Genomic DNA, 18,240 nt, shown 5'->3' on the forward strand with positions numbered 1-18,240 from the left:
CTGCAGGGATTCATATTCTTGGTTCTTTCGGTAAAGTCACGTAAAAGGGAAATAATAAAATAAAATAAATATAAAACTATACAAATTCTCACGACGTTTCGACTGCAACACAAGCAATCATCATCAGGTGTGAAATCCACAGCAAGAAAAATTTGAAATGGAAATTTTTCAAATTTCTGGCGTGACATGACTTGATGTGAGCGCATTACTTTTCACAGTCCAGTACCTGTATTAACATAACCTTGCAATAGCACGTAGTTATCAGTTCTAAACTGGCCAATTTAGCACCTACATTCATTTGCAATGCTTACAGGAAATGTCTTGCCGTGTGCGGTTTAGTCCCACTTTTAATGCACATAACCCCATAATTGAAAAAAACCCACAATTATTTATCAGGACCACAAGCAAACGCCACACAACCATTCAATTGTTAAATAGTTTATTTCTTATTATTTTACATCCAGGGCTTACGTTTAGCCGGGTCTGGTGTAGTTAACTGGAAAATATGACGAGACTTGAGAACACATCCAGCACGCCCCTCTCTGTGGCTGTGGCCACTAGCTTACACCAGTCTACCAGCGATCCGGAAAATATTCAGTAATTCAGCCTTGTTAAATCCATACTCGTAAGACGACATGTTAACCTATATGCTCAATTCCAGTGGTGCGCATGAATATGCTTACAAAATATATTTTTCGTAAAGAGGTTTAAATCATTGGCCCTTCACAGGAATACATCCAGCAGCTTCTGTAAGCAACATTCAAAGAATAATTTGTTAACAAATGGTGCACATGAATGTGTTAAACTACAGTTTCTAACAATTGTTTTTACTTGCAACAACGAAACTAAAAATTACTTTCAGTAGCGTTTACATAGAACACGATGGCTTCTTATAACTTCCATGTGATTTATATGGCATGTGGCTCATTTAAGAGGATTGTCTCCAACATCTTTTATGGCAGCAGACATGAAACCCTGAAATGTGCAATCTCTTAATACACCATCACACTGATACATGTAAAGCATTGACATTCAATTACAGGCATATAAAGGAACGTATACATTCCGGGCAGCAGAGAGGGCAGTTCAGGAAAAATGTATTGTATTGTTCTTCTATGCTACCACATTTGTATGCTCCCTGCCTTCACGAACGACAAATGATCAACGTCAAGTATGGTCAAATAATCCCCACGACCCACAAGGCCCGGGAAAGCCCTCATCCAGCAGTATAGCGACAAAAGGGCTGTACTGTTTATGTATATGAAAAGTATGCCAAAACAAACATCATATGGCTTATACAGGTCAATAACAAATTGACAGCATGAGCTTACAAAACGTGAAATGTCAAATACGACTCGTATTTAAATAGTGTTAGGCACAACACCATGTATGTAACATGTAACTTTTTAAAGCCAAGTGCAACTCATCACACAAAGTGCACAACAATTCAGTGAACATGTGTTCCTTTTCATAACCTTCTTTAGCAATATGCAGCTCTCGAGCTGCGCCAAGAGATCATATGACACAATAGTAAACATTTCATATTAATGTAAATAATGGAAATATTATTGAATTATTAGCAAAGATAGATGAATAGAATTTAATTTCAAACGAAACATTACAGTTTCTGAAGTCTCGTTGCGAAAAGTTTTCTTGTTTCATGTCTACAATGAGATTTCCATATTAAAGTGGCAACAAATAAAAAAAAACATGCAATTGTACTAGCTAAAACACTACATACAATAATGGAGCATATATTGATTGAAGAATACTTGTAACACATTGGAAATCAATCATTAATATCACAGCTTTTACAACTTGACCATCTTACAAAAGCTACTGTGAGGTTAAACACCAAGAGCAGTAGTGAGCTGAAGCTTTAATCCAATCAGCAACGACTACACAAAAAAACCCATCGCGTAACATTTCGTTTAAACACTGAATCTGGGGTAACATTCAGGGACTTCAAAAGCAGTTCCATGACATCTCCTTCTGCTGGCCATTCACTTACAGAGTATGTACTGCTCTGCAAGAGATCCAAGTGTTATGTGTCACCTTGTGAAAATTACTGTAACAGCACAATTGAAACAAAAACTGGGAAAATACCACGAAAATAACAAGAGAATGCCACTGTAACTGTGGCCCGTGCTCCAGAGACCCACGTGTGCACAATTTGGTCACATGCAGTCGGCAACTCCCCCTGTGCCTTGTGCGACTTCTCGGATTTGCTTGATGGAGCAGGCACAGATGGCCACTCCAGCTCCCGCCCGGCACTGCGAGATAGAGCCCACTGCTTCCCACCTGCAAAACCCACCACGTGTTACACGTGAAAAGAAAAAAACAACAGAATTGTACAACGGATTTCATGCATGCCGTCACAAACTGTATCTAGAATATGGAAAGATATTTATTTCTGAAGTTCAGTAAGACTCGATAATATGCCACTGTACCTGTACCCTGAGTGAAAATCTGAAATCACTTACAGCCCCACTGAGCAATGATAAGACCACAAAATATGATCAGATTACTCCGTCTGAATTAATAAGCCACTTTGCACGAATGTGGGTGTGCTTACTTGTTAGTGAGAGGGTCGTAGGCTTCCACCGTGTTGAGGTAGGTGCTGCCGTTGTGGCCTCCTACTGCAAAAATCTTTCCGATAAGTGTGGCCACCCCTACGCCTCCACGTGGCGTTGTGAGATCTGCCACCTCCTCCCACCGGTCCTTCTGGGGGTCGTACTTTTCCACCGAGTTTAAGGGTGCATTGTCATCAAAGCCACCTGCCAAGACAACACAATTCACGTAATACAAATTGACCATTGTCCCATAAGAATACTCTTCGTACACTCAACCACAATGACTGCTCCATGTAAAATTTTACGTTTCAGTTTGGAATAACACAACTGAAATTTCTCGCATCGGGAAGAGTTACTTATAAATTACTTCACTGCAAAAAACAAATAGCAATATCGCCCCCTCCTACCACGTAGTATTAATGTGTGAAACATAGCACCTTTTTGATAGCCTTGTGCTTTAATAATGGTGCGAATATCAAATGTAACAATTATTTTATTACACAAGGATGTCTGGGTTCAAATGTTGGTGCTCCCTCTCACCCACAACGTAGAGGCAGCGGTTGAGTACAGTCACGCCTGCACCAGCCCGACGCTGCTTCATTCCCTTCACTTCCTCCCACTTGTCCAGCGGAGGGTCGTATCGTTCCACGGTCGCAAGAGATGTTTGCCCGTTGTTCCCACCCACAGCGTAGATGTAGCGCTGAAAATAAAAGCAAAGTGAGATGACTGTGTGGCTCAGGTTGACCACCACGCACGACCACTTGTGCCAGAATATCAAGCCAGAACCTGTGATATCTTGGCTTCAAATCTCAGCCATTACCATCCTATTCCTGGGCAAAGTACTCCACCAAAGACTCTTAATAACCTCAAACCACCTCCATCTAATGTGGTCCTCCAGATCTTGTAATCTCATCTCAGCATCTCAGTGTCTGTCTACCTCTCATCGTCCTTTCTCCAATCAGCCTCCATTCCATTGCTAATTTTATCTTTCTGTCACCTGATATCCTGGCTCCATGTCCTGTCCATTTCAGTTTTTAACGTCGTGAACCTATCCTGTTGTACTCATCTTAATTCTAATTCTCAAACCTTAATTTCAAACTCTTAGGCTTAAGTGCACAGTAACCGCCGGTCTGCAGCGAGCGCACTGAGGTGCAGGCCAATTCCCCCCAAGAATTGCAATCCAGGCTGTGCTCAGAGGCAACGGGACACGAACCCCAAGAGCGACGGCGCCCACGCCCCCACGCGGCAGGTTCATGCAGTGCACGGTGCTCCAGGAGTCGGCCGCCACGTCGTATCGCTCCACCGTCTGGAAGCAGGCCGAGTCGTCCAGCCCCCCGATGGCGTAGATGGGGCCCGATGCCAGTGCCGCCAGAGCTATTCCTCGTCTACGGTGACACCGACGGTGACAATGACCTGACAATGGCGTAGGTTCGGCATGTAAATGTAGCACATTTCACCTATATTGTAGATGTATCTTGCTAGGTAAGAGGTCCCCCCCTCCACCCTAAGCCTTGCAAAAGTTATGGGGGTTATTTGACCATACTTCACCAAGCTGGTCAGTACAGATTGATGAAGATCGGCAGCATAAACGTTGGAGAACAGGACAACGCAACAGAGGATTTGCTGCACTGCCTTTTGTTGAAAACAAAGCCCCGCAGCAACCTCCAGCATCTGTTTGATGCATGGTGGTCGCCCATGTAAGGACTATCCAGTCTCAATCCTGATCATCTCATAAGATTGGCCACATTCCGGGCAACCTGACCACAGGCAAAAGATATTATCACCATCATATATCTGCATCCCCGTACCTTTTGGTGTTCATCGAGGCCCTGGGGATCCACTTGTTGGTGAGAGGATCAAACATCTCCATGCTTGTCAGGTGCTCATTGCCATCGTGTCCACCCACCGCATATACTTTCCCTGCAGAAATTACAACATCCCTTTGTTCAGTGCACAGCAAACAAGGCCAGTTGGGCATCTGGGATAGCCCTGTAAATATGGACACGTCCACATTATGATGCATATTGTTGAGAATTATTTTCTGGGCACACTGGATGGAGGACTGACAGCAGACCATGACACTGTGGCCTGGCTCGGCCAAGTACACATGCGCTAAAATAACCATCCAAATTGTTCAAACATGATCTCAGCAATTTACATATCGCATTGTTACTCCTGGCGTAACATACAAAACATATCCACGTCAAGTCATCATGATACCACCTCATGGGTGAAGTGTGTTGCTATAAAGGGGAAAATATCTTACGCCATGCTAATTCGTGCCATTTTTACGAATGCACTTATTCTATTATGGGCTGCTCTCACTCGTGACTCGGTGACTGATTGCTTGAGAAACAATAAAAATAGATGACACATTGTACATATTCATCCCCCATTCTACGTAAAACCCAGGCCATCCTTCTCCTGCGATAACACCAGCTAAGAGAGTTGTATTCCTAAGGTAAACGCATAAATTAGTAGAGCTCCGTTCTAACAATAGATTTCAGTCTATCAGTCTAGTGTATTTCCAAGCCGATATTATCCGGCAACATTTGTTTAAAGCAAGGAAAATCTGGAACCGTTTCGATCTTCTGGGTCTCATCAGCAGAGTCAGGCTTCCTAGGGGCTCAACTCACCTCCCACAGAGATGACGCCCACGTGTCGCCTGCGACTGTTCATCTCGGCAGCGAGGAACCAGCTTCCAGTCTGCAGGTCATAGCATTCGATGCTCCGGAAAGGGTCTCCCATGCTTCCCCGGCCACCCACGCAGAAGAGCACTCCTTCCCGTGTCAACAGCACAGGCCAGATATTATTAGGCATGTCCGCAGTTAAGTTCCAGCTGACACTTTCATATCTTTCATATCTTCACATCCTTAATACAAACATGTTACAATTTGTGCGAAGAAGATGAACTTGTGCGGTCCTTGATGGTAGTGAGCATGTGTTATTATTATTACAATAACCACTGTTTATGGGAGGCTCACGGGTCAATGCACGGAGATGGCTCTGGGGAGATCCTGGGATGAATGATCTTAGCATGGTCACCAATGAGTATGTTCATAAAGACCATCACACTAAATTTAATTCCAGATGTAAGTAAAACAAATATCAGTTTGACTGTCGTGCAATGAACATTACTGTGTGCCAGGGAGTGTAGCAAATTGTTGTCCCTACTTTGTGAAGTCACTTGAATATATCTCAGAGGTAGCTCTAAGATCCTATCAAGCAGGGCTAACAAAAAGGGTTACACTGCTCTGCAAGAGTTCAGCTGAAGACATCATGCTTATTGCAGAATCAGGACAAACTTGGGGAAATTTTTTTTTTTAATCTTAAGTTGAAGATGCTGGTACCGGCAGCACTCTTTCGCGGTGTGGTGCGCACAGAGAACTCGAATTCGGTCAGCTCGTCCTGGTGCTGCATGTGGAGGTGGAAGTTCTTGGCTTCGTCCAAAAGATCCCGGCACCGAATGTTGCGCTTGAGGAGCTCCTCGCGGAATGCCGTGCGCATCAGAAAGTCCAGCGGCAGCAGCGGGAAGCGGACCTCCAAAGTAGATATCGTTCAAACATGAGACCCACCTCACCAAGACTATGCTAATCCACGAAGACACATACATATACAGCCCTTTGGTCAAGATGCTGCTGAACGAGGGCCCGTCCACTCCGTACGGGTCGTGAGAATTATATATACAAACTTCACCACGTTGGTCAGTGGACGTTGAAGGTAGGGAACATAGGCCCCCAAGAAAAACATGTATTCTGAACATGCTCAGACTGGATGTGCTTAAAACCACAATTGGCTGGTCCATGAAGCTGAGGACCGGGCAAGGTGGAGGGAGATCATGACCAGAACTGCTAACATGGTGTTCAAACAACCTCCTCTTTTGACTAATTATTTGGTGATGATGCATTGGCAGCGTTGTAAAATGACAACTAAGAGTTTGTAAATATCACTGCCTTAAACCAAGAATATATAATATATGACATTTCAGGCTGTGGCCCTTATTTTTTACATGGTATGAAGAAGGGTCATCACACAAAATGTCACCTACAATATAGTTGTTCTTGCCATGGGAGATAGATGGAGCGGCCTACAGGCTGCGACAGTGGCTGGGTCACCTGCTCGGCAATGGTGGGGAGCCATCGCTCGTGGTGCTGCGAGTTTCTGCGGAGCCAACGCATGGTGGCCTCGTACACCTGCACTTCGCCGACCACGCTCAGGTCGCAGGATGAGAGCAGGGCCACCAGGTGGGACGGAGAGACGTCCAAGAACTCCTCCGCCACTGCCACTGCGCCAAAGTTCTCTCGCGTAAAGTCATCCGCCGCCGACATCAACTTCTGTGGGCGGAGTACGAAACATAAAATCCAAAAAGATCCCAAGCTGTGTGTGAAAATTTATATAACACAATAATATTTTAACAACATGGCAAGAACATGCAGAAAATAAACAATAAACGTACACTGCAGTTTCAAATAAAAAATAAAATGAACATTAAAATGCTTGCTAATGTAATACTTCTGAAGCAAAAGTGACAGCTTAAGTATGACATGAATATACTTATTTCATGAGTAGTACATAGCTGTTCAAATACCGTTCATTCAGCATTATGTCTTTTGAGAATTCTTCAAAGACTATTTGATCAATGGATGATTTCGGTAATCTGGCTTATCGGTCACACCACTGCTTATCCGCTACACCATTTACAACAGCATGTGATGTAAGCCCTGTTGATAAATCATAGAACAGATAATCACATGCCACTGGGATGGAGTGTTTGTGTGGGTGCAGGGGGAAGCCAATGAATCTCAATGGGCTTCCAACTGCTTCTCAATATTTTTCGTGTCTCAAAAAAGCCATAAACCGAAACCAATCAGTTTAAACAAAAATGCATCTCAATGATCCTATACAATTTCCCAGGCACCCTAATAACTATTTCGTACATTTGGAATTTGCGCCATTCTTATAGAGCAAGGCTATCGGGAAGAGGCCCATCCAAACCTTCAGATTGTGCATCTCCGCGAAGGCGCGCACGCCGAGGCAGTTGGACGCATCCAGGTTCCTCTGCATGTAGGTGGAGCAGGCGCCCACCAACACCTCCACCTGCAGGATGCACGCAGCGTACAGCAGCGCCTGCACGCCGTCGGGCGCCAGCCGGGCACGGCCCTCGTACGCGAAGCGCACAATCGCCTCCACGGCGCCCTCCTCCAGCTGCTGGTCCTGGAGTGACACCTCCCCTTGCCGCGTCTCCAGCATGTCCGACAGGAACATATCGCGGAAGTAGGGCACCGCTGACGCCAGCACCACACGGTGGCACGGGATCCGCTTAGCGCCCACCTGATGCCGAGAGCACGAACAACCCCGTTATGCATTCGCCTCTGACAAAAAGACACACACAAGCCTGACACACTTAGCTCATCCCCTTTTGGCGCGTGATCTACCCTGGCTGCAACTCCATCGTCAGTCATGACAACCCACTGTCATCCCTTCGAGCGACTTGTCCTGCCCAAGCCAATTTACTTTTCTTAACAGTCAAAATGGTATCCGCATTATGTATGTACGTTGAGCTTCTTTCACACCGTACATAGCCAACCATAATAGCTGACTGACCTACAGTATGAACAGGAGGCCTAACTCAAGGCCCGGCTTACCGGATGAACACAAAGTTACCCAGGAGTGACCAAGTCGAACCTTTGTAGGCATCTCACCTTGATTGTGACGTCGCACAGCTGCTCCTTCTCAAACAGCGCCAGCAAGGCCTGGCTGACCGAGTGCCTCCACGACTCAGGCACCATGAACTCGCAGCCCCCGTCCTTGGTGGCCTCCAGGTGTCCTGGTCCCACTGACACAGCGTCGGGTGCGGCCTCCGAGGCCTGCGGCACTGCCTTGGCCACGGCATTCTGTACGGAGCCCTTCATTCTGCTCCTCCCAATGTACCAGTGGTTCTTCTCAGTCTTCTCTCCTGGACACAACGAGGCTACGTTAGCCACAATCATCTTTCCAGGGCCGTTATCATACTATTATTAAGAATAATAAAGGCCTCGAGTTTCCTGGCTGGCTGCTGGCTGGTCTCCTCTCCACCCCAATGGCTCTATTGTTAGTGGCTGTAGGTCCGTTGTCGACAAAACTAGCTGGGTAACTGGCTAAACTGCAGAGTTATACACAACTCTCCTGCTAACATGTGTTCTGCTTCTGCATACATACATGTTTTGTGGCGCTTGATATGAACTGAAATAGTCCTCAGATAAATAGGCAGGGTGGTGGTGAATTGGCAGCGGGGATTACAATCCAATGTCAACAGGGAACAATGGGGGATTGCGAAGCATGGGCCCCTGCTCACATTGTTCACTCTGGGCTAGATCAGCTGACGGTTCACTTTAACAAACGCTGAGAGTACCCAGCTTTGCTGGTTTTCGATATCCCTGATTCAGGAGGACTAACACGTTATAAGGCAGGTGGGGCAGCTCTCGACTTCCACGGAGATATATTCTTGGTTATTTCGGTAAAGTCACGTAGAAGGGAAATAAGAAAATAAGAAAAGTAAACCAATTAAATTATCACGACGTTTCGATTCCAACACAAGCAATCATCAGGTGTGAAAACCACAGCGTCGTGAGAATTTTATTGATTAATTTGTATTATTTTATTATTTCCCTTCTACGTGACTTTACCGAAAGAACCAAGAATATTAACCCCTGCAGTCACGAAAGCTTTAAATTGAAATTCCACGGAGATATTTCTACTGGCACGATATTGTTACTGTCGGTGGAGGGATATAGAGTTACCGCATGTGAACAACACAAACAAGATGAGGTCCAAAATAATAAAATACCGCAAAACTGTCTTCAGCTATTCGGTTGGCCTCTGTTTCAGCAATGCTCAGTTTGAGAAGACCTCATCCAGCAGTGGATGGAGCAGTGTTTCGCTTCGTAAGAGCTCCGGCGAGTCCAGCAACAAATGAGAAGCCACTGAGCATTTGCGCAGAATCATCCTCGACATCGCCGCAGTTGTAAAGTTACAGTGGCTGGGACCGGATGTCCCAGGAATGGTCGGGTTGGTAAAGAAGGAGGCAGGGTTAGGCTTCAATGTCTTTCCCAAACAATCCCAACAGAGAAACTGTTGATGTTTTTTTTTTAAGGGGAAGGAAAGAGGAAAAGAGGTAGACAGAGAGAAATAAGGCCAAATAGTAACTTAAAACTTTCGTGACTGCAGGAATTCATATTCTATCGTTCTTTCGGTAAAGTCACGTAGATAGAAAAAATATAATAATAGTGTAGGGGTGTCAGGGGAAGGATTCCCACCAATAGATGGGTTAGTGGGAGGGGTGATCGAAGAGATATAAGGAGAGAACGGGCGGGAAGAAGGGGCCTTTGGCGGGAACGAGATTGGGACGGCTGGGGGACAGGTGTGGATGGAAGGAAAAGAATAAAGGACGAGACCCCTGCAATCTGGTGTCGGCTCCTACTTTACATCTGGTGGCAGCGGTGGGATCTCATGGCTACAAAGAAAAATCCCCGCGGGAAAGAGCCAAGGGAGGAGGAAGCAGGGGCCGGGGATCCTTCCCATCCCGGGCAACAAGGGGGCCTGCTATCAGAAGCAGCAGCAGGGGGCCCGGATCGCCTGGAGGACACCATGGATCGTGACAGCCCGACCAGACTCACCCATCCTGGTGTCTCCGGCATCAGCTGCCATGGATCGCCATGCGCTGGTGGGGGCCGAAACTATTGTACAGAGGAACCAGCATCTGTTCATTCAGGTGCTGAACATCTCCGATAGAACAGCGACGGTGCAGGAGGGAACAGTTCTGGCCCACGTTAGTCCCTTGTCACTAGGAGCCCCAGGGACAAAGCCCGAGCTTGTAGGCAGCATCAGCCAGTCCGAGGACAGAGGGGCCGAATCGTGGATGGACCAGCTGGCGGGGCCTGAGCCGGGATTGCCGCCCGACCAGAAACAGCAGCTGCACTCATTATTGCATGAGTTCTCGGACGTGTTCAGCCGGGGACCGTTCGACCTAGGGCGCACAAATCTGTCGCAGCACCACATTAACACGGGAGATGCCGCACCCCTGCGCCAAAACACATATAGAATGAGCCCAATGGAAAAAGGGCACATTCAACAAGCGGTGCAGGAGATGCTGCGGGCCGACATAATTTCTCCATCCTCGAGTCCCTGGGGGGCACCGGTGGTCCTAGTCAAGAAGTCAGACGGGTCACTGAGATTCTGTGTGGACTTCCGACGCCTCAATGCCGTCACGCTGGCCGACGCATATCCCCTACCACGTATTGACGACTCATTGGATGCACTGGCGGGAGCAAAATTTTTCAGTACGCTGGATTTATTGTCCGGGTTCTGGCAGGTCCCACTAGACGCGGACTCCCGGCCTAAAACAGCGTTCCGGACACCACAGGGCCTGTTCGAGTTCAACTGCCTGCCTATGGGCCTCCAGACTGCGCCGGCGACGTTCCAACGCATAATGGAGTTGGCCTTAGCAGGCCTCCAATGGGAAACGTGCCTCATCTACCTGGATGACGTCATTGTCTTCAGCCGATCATTCGAGGAACACATTGACCGATTACGTCAGGTATTCCTGCGGTTCCGGAACGCGAACTTGAAGCTCAAGCCGTCGAAGTGCCACCTTATGCAGTCGTCGGTACGCTACTTGGGCCACGTCGTCAGTGAGTCTGGAGTGGCTACAGACCCGGAAAAGACGGCCTGCGTGAGGGCCTGGGCTGTTCCCACAACGGTTCCAGAGGTACGCCGGTTTGTGGGTTTCGTTTCTTATTACCGCCGGTTCGTACCCAACTTCGCAACCATTGCCAAGCCCTTGCACGTGTTGACGGCGAAGAACCAGAGGTTTTATTGGGGCCCTCTGGAGGAAGAGGCATTCCAGCAGCTGCGCTCACGTCTGACAGATGCACCACCATTGGCTTTTCCGGATTTTGGCCTCCCCTTTATCCTGGACACGGACGCCAGCGATGTGGGCATCGGCAGTGTTTTGTCGCAAGTCCAGCAGGGTCGCGAGGTGGTTATCGCCTATGGTAGTCGCGTGCTTTCATCAGCGGAGCAGCGCTACTGCGTCACACGTAGGGAACTCCTGGCAGTCGTTCACTTCGTGCAGCAATTTCGACCCTACCTGTATGGTCGCAAATTTACGGTCCGCACTGACCACGCGGCCTTGCAGTATTCGCTCCGCATCGACCAGCCTTCGGGCCAGCTGGCCAGATGGATAGAGCGCCTGCAGGAGTACAGGTACCAAGTAGTGCATCGCAAAGGGACCAGACATGCCAACGCAGACGCATTGTCCCGACTGGCGCCCCAGGGCCCTTGTGCATGCACCACAGGCGGGGCACGCTGCAAGGAGGCGAGGCCGGAGGGGACAGTCATCGCTCCCGTACGCACGGCGGAGGACGCACAGGGTGAGGTCCAGCTGACCGACCACGACCTGGGGCTGACCTTGGACGATTGGCGACGGCTACAGCTGGAGGAAGCCCCACTGCGAACGCTACGCGCCTCAGCAGAGGCAGGGGGGGAGGAGTACATCGTATGGGAGGACCTCCTCATGCGATGGGACCCGACAGGGCGCCGACGATGCCTGGTAGTTCCGGAGTCGCTGCGTCAACAATTGGTTATGGACGTACACGGCCGCCAGCTGCTGCACCTGGCGGGGCGGAAGACACTGTACACATTACAGAGTCGGTACTTTTGGCCAGGTATGACCGCTGATGTGCATCGATGGGTCGCTACCTGCGTCGAATGTGCGCGGCGAAAGCCGCCACCCCGGGTAAGCCGGGCGCCCCTACAGCCCATCACGGTGACCAGGGTCAACGAATTGGTTGCGTTGGACATCCTGGGACCACTGCCGGTCACGCCACGGGGAAATAAATACCTGTTGGTCGGAGTCGAGTACTGCACGAGGTGGCCGATGGCGTGGGCCCTCCCGGACCAAACGGCACAGACCATCGCCGATGCCTTCGTGGGAGGCTATGTCCTTGATAAGGGGGCACCGGAGCGGTTGCTCACGGATCAGGGCAGGAATTTCTCCTCACAGCTATTGAAGGACGTCTGCTCTATCCTGGGCACTAAAAAGGTCCGAACATCTCCGTATCATCCCCAGACCGATGGGATGGTAGAGCGGCTTAACCGCACCATAGCGGCCATGCTGTCCCAAGTGGTGGACGAAAACCATTCCGACTGGGACCTCCACATTCCATCTGTCTTAGCGGCGTACAGGGTGGCCCCACACGCGGCGACGGGGTTCTCGCCGTTTTTCCTGATGTACGGACGGGATCCCGTTCCGCCTATTGAGGTGCAGTTGACGGACATTCCCGCAAGAGCCGACACATGGCCGAAGGCACTAAAGACCTCCCTCATTTATTTGAGAGAGGCCCGCCAAGCAGCCGAGGCCGCATCGGCCACGAGCCAAGAGAGTAATGTACGGATACGGGAGAGGACAGTGACAGCCAAGCCCTTCAAAGTCGGGGACCAGGCATGGCTACACTGTCCTCAGGTGCCGGTTGGCCTCTCACCAAAGCTGCACCGACCCTGGAAAGGGCCGGTCGAGGTCATTAAAGCACTCCGACCGCAGTGCGTCCAGGTCCAACTGGGTAAGCGACGATGGTTTGTACACCCCACCCGCCTTAAGCCATACATCTCTCCACCGTCATCTTCACCAACATCACCACCAACATCACTGCCAACATCATCATCATCCCTACCCAGGCCAAGGTCGCCGACCACCACGCACCGACCGGCAGGGGGTTCGGTGCCCTGTGTTCCCTTGTCACCTACAGCACCCCATGTGAGGCCTGACGGAGCGGCGGCACGAGCGGGGGCCGGAGAGACAGCGGCGCCGGGCAAGGCGACACCAGCACCACCGAACCAGGGACCGCGACGAGAGGGCCTTCGAAGGAGGGGGCCGCCACGGTCATCTGCTGCCTGTGGATGTCCGGGCTGTTACGGGATGCTGGCTGGAGACCTGGGCAGGCCGCGCAATTGATTTCGTTGTGTTATGTTGCATTGTATGGTTGTGGGGGGGGTAAGGGCTGTCGTCACTGTCAGTGGGGGGAGGCATGGGGAGATTTAAATGGTCCATGGGGGAGGCAGAACCGAGGACGGTTATTTTTTTCTCCGGGGGGGGGGGTGATGTAGGGGTGTCAGGGGAAGGATTCCCACCAATAGATGGGTTAGTGGGAGGGGTGATCGAAGAGATATAAGGAGAGAACGGGCGGGAAGAAGGGGCCTTTGGCGGGAACGAGATTGGGACGGCTGGGGGACAGGTGTGGATGGAAGGAAAAGAATAAAGGACGAGACCCCTGCAATCTGGTGTCGGCTCCTACTTTACAATAGGATGGCGACCGCTTGTGTTGCGATCGAATCGTCGTGATATTTTTATTATTTTTATTCCCTTTATTTTTATTATTTAATTGTTATTATGTTTTTCTATCTACGGGACTTTACCGAAAGAACCATACAATAAGGACAAAGAGTACTGTAATTTTGACCATGCTATGACACCAATGTTAGAGCAAAGCACAACATCGTGGCGTGGCTTCATCGTCGAAGTCATGGATATTAAGTTATGAGTAGCACAGACACGGGGATATGTTTAACAGTTCGCTTTAACTTTGCGTGATTAACATTCGCTACTTTATGCAACTTTTGTAACGTTAAGCTCTCGCTAAGACTTTAATCACAGCCACTTCCCAATTGTGTTCAGCTCTTGTTACTACAGCGCTCGGATGCAATATCTACCTTTCTCTGCTTGGCACAGAGCTTTCAAAGCTCCAAATAGACTCCATCAGGATATCTCAATGTCACTCTCTTTCTAAATACACAAACACAACTTTTTATGCTCAAAATCCACCTACACCCGTCTTGTCAATCATTTGCCTATCAACAATTCCATTCCACAAACAAGACGAACTGATCCACCTTCAGTTAAAGCGCTAACACTGACATACATCCAGGCACCGATGCAATTTTGCACAATTTGATTTGCCTTTCCCCCCCTCACTGAAATCCCAACAGCGCTACAGACATCATATTATCATGTGATGAAAACATTTCCATTCGGCATTGCAGACAACAGTGGATTAACCTGTGTAAGAGAACAGCCACCAAAAGATGACAATGCAGAACTACTTCTGAGGTCACTTCAATAGGCCTCTGCCTACACGAAGCTTTTCAAGTTTCAAGTTTATTTATTAGGTATAGCCCTGTGAGCCATTCGGCTCTGGAATCGGGTGCAACCGCAACAAACAAAAAACTAAAACATGAGCAAAAAAACATCTTAAAGTGACTATGTGACGATGTGCAAACTGAAAATCCAGGAAAAAAAAAAGAGCAAAAATTCCAGAAAAAAGTACCGTACACCAACGCTGTGTGTAAAAATCCCAGTGGGATGCAAGTCAAACAACAACAACCACAAGACAACTTAGATTAAAGCCATCAGTCTAACTCCGTACTACAATAAACAAACATGGCCAAACCAAAAAACTTTTCGAAATCACCAAAACAAAGCCATAAAAGCAATGTAACAGTGGTAGCATCGTGTCCATCACATCAAGTCGTTTCGTCAGAGATGGAATTTGGCAAATTAAAGTGAAAAACAACACTGTGACCGAGGTTGAGGAGACCATCTACACTTGAGAAGCCAATTTTATCACGGGCTGCTCCTAAGTTTTATCCCATTATCCCAGGCTCTCAGCGGTTACCTGCCCACTGCTCTGATTTTGGCTTAATTATTAAACATTCACCCCATTGTTCTCTCCCAAACAAGCAAGCATCCAAATTCCACAAACACGACGTTTAAATAACTTTTAATTAACTATTGTTCCCTATCAAACACCGTCTCCTGGTTTAAGACTCGGTCAATTTAACAACTTTACAAACAAGTTGGAGATGACAAATCGCCGTAATCTCTTTGAACAACAACTCAACATAACCATGAGAGTAGACGCGGAGCCCTTTAAACAATGGCTCCGTGACCAGTCATTACCCACCCCACGACTTGCTGTTATTCTTATTTCCCATGGACAATGAACAGCAACTATTAAAGATACTCAGATGTTAGTGAGTTTACCATTCAGTTGCTTTGTCCGAGAATTGGCGAATTGAAGATGCACCACTTTGGCCACTCAGCACACGCACGTTGCTGGGTGATGTGATTAACGAGTCCGGTTCGATCCATCATCATCATCATCGATTACATAACGGGATCGCTCTCGTACCTTTCACTGGGATCGGCGCATGGGTTCGGCCCTTTCACCTCCACCGCGTGCTCGACAGGCGGGGAACGACGACCGACCCGGCGGCCGCTGGAAGCGACGAGAGGCGCACGACCGACGGCGTCCGATGTCGCGTTTAAGTCGCGGAGTTGAAGGCGGCGGCGGAGTGAAGAAGGCGGCGGCGGAGTGAAGAAGGCGGCGGCGGAGTGAAGAAGGCGGCGGCGGAGTGAAGAAGGCGGCGGAGCGGAGCGGCCACGTTCATCGGAGAGTTGCGAGCCGCCGTCTCGAGCCCGGAACCGGGTCCAGCAGGGGACGAGCGCTGCCCCACGGCAGTGGCGGCGGCGGTGGTAGTGGTGGTGGTGATGATGGTGGTTGATATTGATGATGGTGGTTGATGATGGTGGTGATGGTGGTGATGATGTTGATGGTGGTTGATATTGATGATGATGGTGGTTGATATTGATGATGATGGTGGTTGATATTGATGATGATGGTGGTGATGATGTTGATGGTGGTTGGTATTGATGATGGTGGTGGTGGTGATGATGATGGTGGTTGATTTTGATGATGGTTGATGTTGATTGATTTTGATGATGTTGATGGTGGTGATATTGGTAGTGATGATGGTGGTTGATTTTAGTTGATGACGATGGTGGTTGATGTTGATGGTGGTGATGATGATATGATGTTGGTGGTGATGAAGAAGCAGACCCAGTGGCGGCCTCCGTCCAGTCCAGGGCGTTGTGACGTTTGTATTTCAATTCGGAATCTGAATGTGATAATAATAATTATTATCTATACTGGAGGAGGGAATCCGATGATCTACGAAGTTTTCTTGTCACAGTCGTCCAGTCGAGACACGGGGTAAGGAAGGTACAACAACGAAAGTCTTCCTCGCTCAACCAAACAACTCAGACAGCAATGATCTTCGCCCGTTTACAGTCCTCCTGCACAGGCAGTGGTGGAAATTCCACATTACCATGGCGGGGATGCGTGCTTCTATCCACGTATCCCCTAGCCCCACATCGTGGATCGTGGTGAGATGTTAGCTCCCTGCTGCTGCTGCTGTTGTTTATTTGGAGTTTGCGTCTCTCTCTCTCCGTTGTCGTGTGGTTTCTCGGTCCACATTTAGAATCGACAACACGCGTTCAGAGTATTTGGCTGCTGTACATTTCCTATTCGTTGAGCTTTCACTTGTAGGCAGGTCGCTGCTGAAAAGAGAGGTTCGATCAGTGGGCCTTACCTGGTGTATTGATCCCTAAACGGGTAATGGGTTGAGTCAACCCCAATCAGGAATTGCATTGCCTTCATTTTGAACCTAAATTGTTGCGCGAAAATATTGTTTTAATATATACTGGACTGGCACAGGCGACGTTTCGGACCATGGCCCTTATCTTTTCCCATCATCTCCCCAAGCCACTATAACGTCGCTCAATTCAAGAATCCTGACGTTTGTAAACGTGCTGTTTGTTGCTGGCAACTTGACGCTTTGCTCCTCTGCCGATCAACTCTTGTTATGATTGCTTATGGCTAAAGTCGGCAGGAATGTGTCACTTGGAGCAAGATAAGCAGCCTGGATAGCGATTGAATGGGCGACCACCATGCACAACCGCGGCTCTTGTGGCCTGCCACGGCGCTACATCGTGGGCGGCGCTTGGGCAACGCAGGCAAAACAAATCGAGTGTTGTACTGCACTTCTATGCCCGATGAGCTTGTAACGCAGAGGCGCACAAAGCCCTCTGAGCTGGCACCGAACTCCACTCCAGCTTGGAACCGGATCCTCTGGAGCCCGGGAACCGGGAGCCGCCCATCCGGATGACGTCATTGCGCGAGTTAAACAATGAGGTGGGCACCGCCCACATTATCATGACGTCATTGCGCGAGTTAAACAATGAGGTGGGCACCGCCCACATTGTCATGACGTCACCGCGCAAGTTAATGAGATGGGCACCGCCCACATCGTCATGACGTCATTGCGCGAGTTAAACAGACGAGCTCCGCCCACATCGTCATGACGTCACCGCGCGAGTTAAACAATGAGGTGGACACCGCCCACATCGTCATGACGTCACCGCTCGAGTTAAACAGGCGAGCCTCGCCTACATCGTAATGACGTCACTGCGGGAGTCACACAACGAGGCGAGCCCCCCCCCCACATCGTACCACAGGAATCCGATGAGCCATAAAGCTCTTCCCCCCCCCCCCAGATGTCCAGTAAGTTGAACTTATTTCGCAGCACCACACGTAACCAACCGGGCTAATCGGAGTTGCGATTAGCAAGAAGAAAGCCATTCATTGTTGATGCTGCTGTGTCAGTGGAGCATAACGAACACAGCACAGACTCCTCAACACGCCCTCCACTAACACCGTGACCTGAACAATAGCTCACTCTAAATGTGCGCGTCATGGCCTATGAAGGGCCAGTGCCCGAAGCGTCGCCTACTATA

The 18,240-nt window shown here is 48.9% G+C and overlaps 1 protein-coding gene across 1 annotated transcript; it reads right to left on the bottom strand.

The window, feature by feature from the left end:
* Positions 1 to 422: 422 nt before the first annotated feature.
* KLHL8 (kelch like family member 8) lies at positions 423 to 17,558 on the bottom strand. The gene is made up of 11 exons (XM_061552490.1): positions 15,797 to 17,558; positions 8,276 to 8,529; positions 7,569 to 7,904; positions 6,689 to 6,907; positions 5,924 to 6,113; positions 5,210 to 5,353; positions 4,382 to 4,493; positions 3,787 to 3,958; positions 3,114 to 3,273; positions 2,576 to 2,777; positions 423 to 2,301 (listed from the first exon to the last, which is right to left on the bottom strand). Exons 2-11 carry the CDS (start codon positions 8,483 to 8,485, stop codon positions 2,178 to 2,180), a joined length of 1,869 nt encoding a protein of 622 aa, XP_061408474.1. The 5' UTR covers positions 8,486 to 8,529; positions 15,797 to 17,558; the 3' UTR covers positions 423 to 2,177.
* Between the last annotated feature and the right edge of the window lie 682 nt (positions 17,559 to 18,240).

This window comes from Lethenteron reissneri, chromosome 16 (assembly GCF_015708825.2).
Source record: "Lethenteron reissneri isolate LAM-NWPU_2019-01 chromosome 16, ASM1570882v1, whole genome shotgun sequence".
NCBI classification, from domain to species: domain Eukaryota; kingdom Metazoa; phylum Chordata; class Hyperoartia; order Petromyzontiformes; family Petromyzontidae; genus Lethenteron; species Lethenteron reissneri.

Bases quoted from the DNA above. Each gene is read 5' to 3' on its own strand.
- KLHL8 (XM_061552490.1), bottom strand. From the start codon at position 8,485: ATGAAGGGCTCCGTACAGAATGCCGTGGCCAAGGCAGTGCCGCAGGCC. The intron at 5,354-5,923 runs GTACCAGCATCT...TGACACGGGAAG, and splicing joins ACCGCGAAAGAGTGCTGCCG to GAGTGCTCTTCTGCGTGGGT. The intron at 4,494-5,209 runs GTGAGTTGAGCC...TAATTTCTGCAG, and splicing joins GGGCGTCATCTCTGTGGGAG to GGAAAGTATATGCGGTGGGT.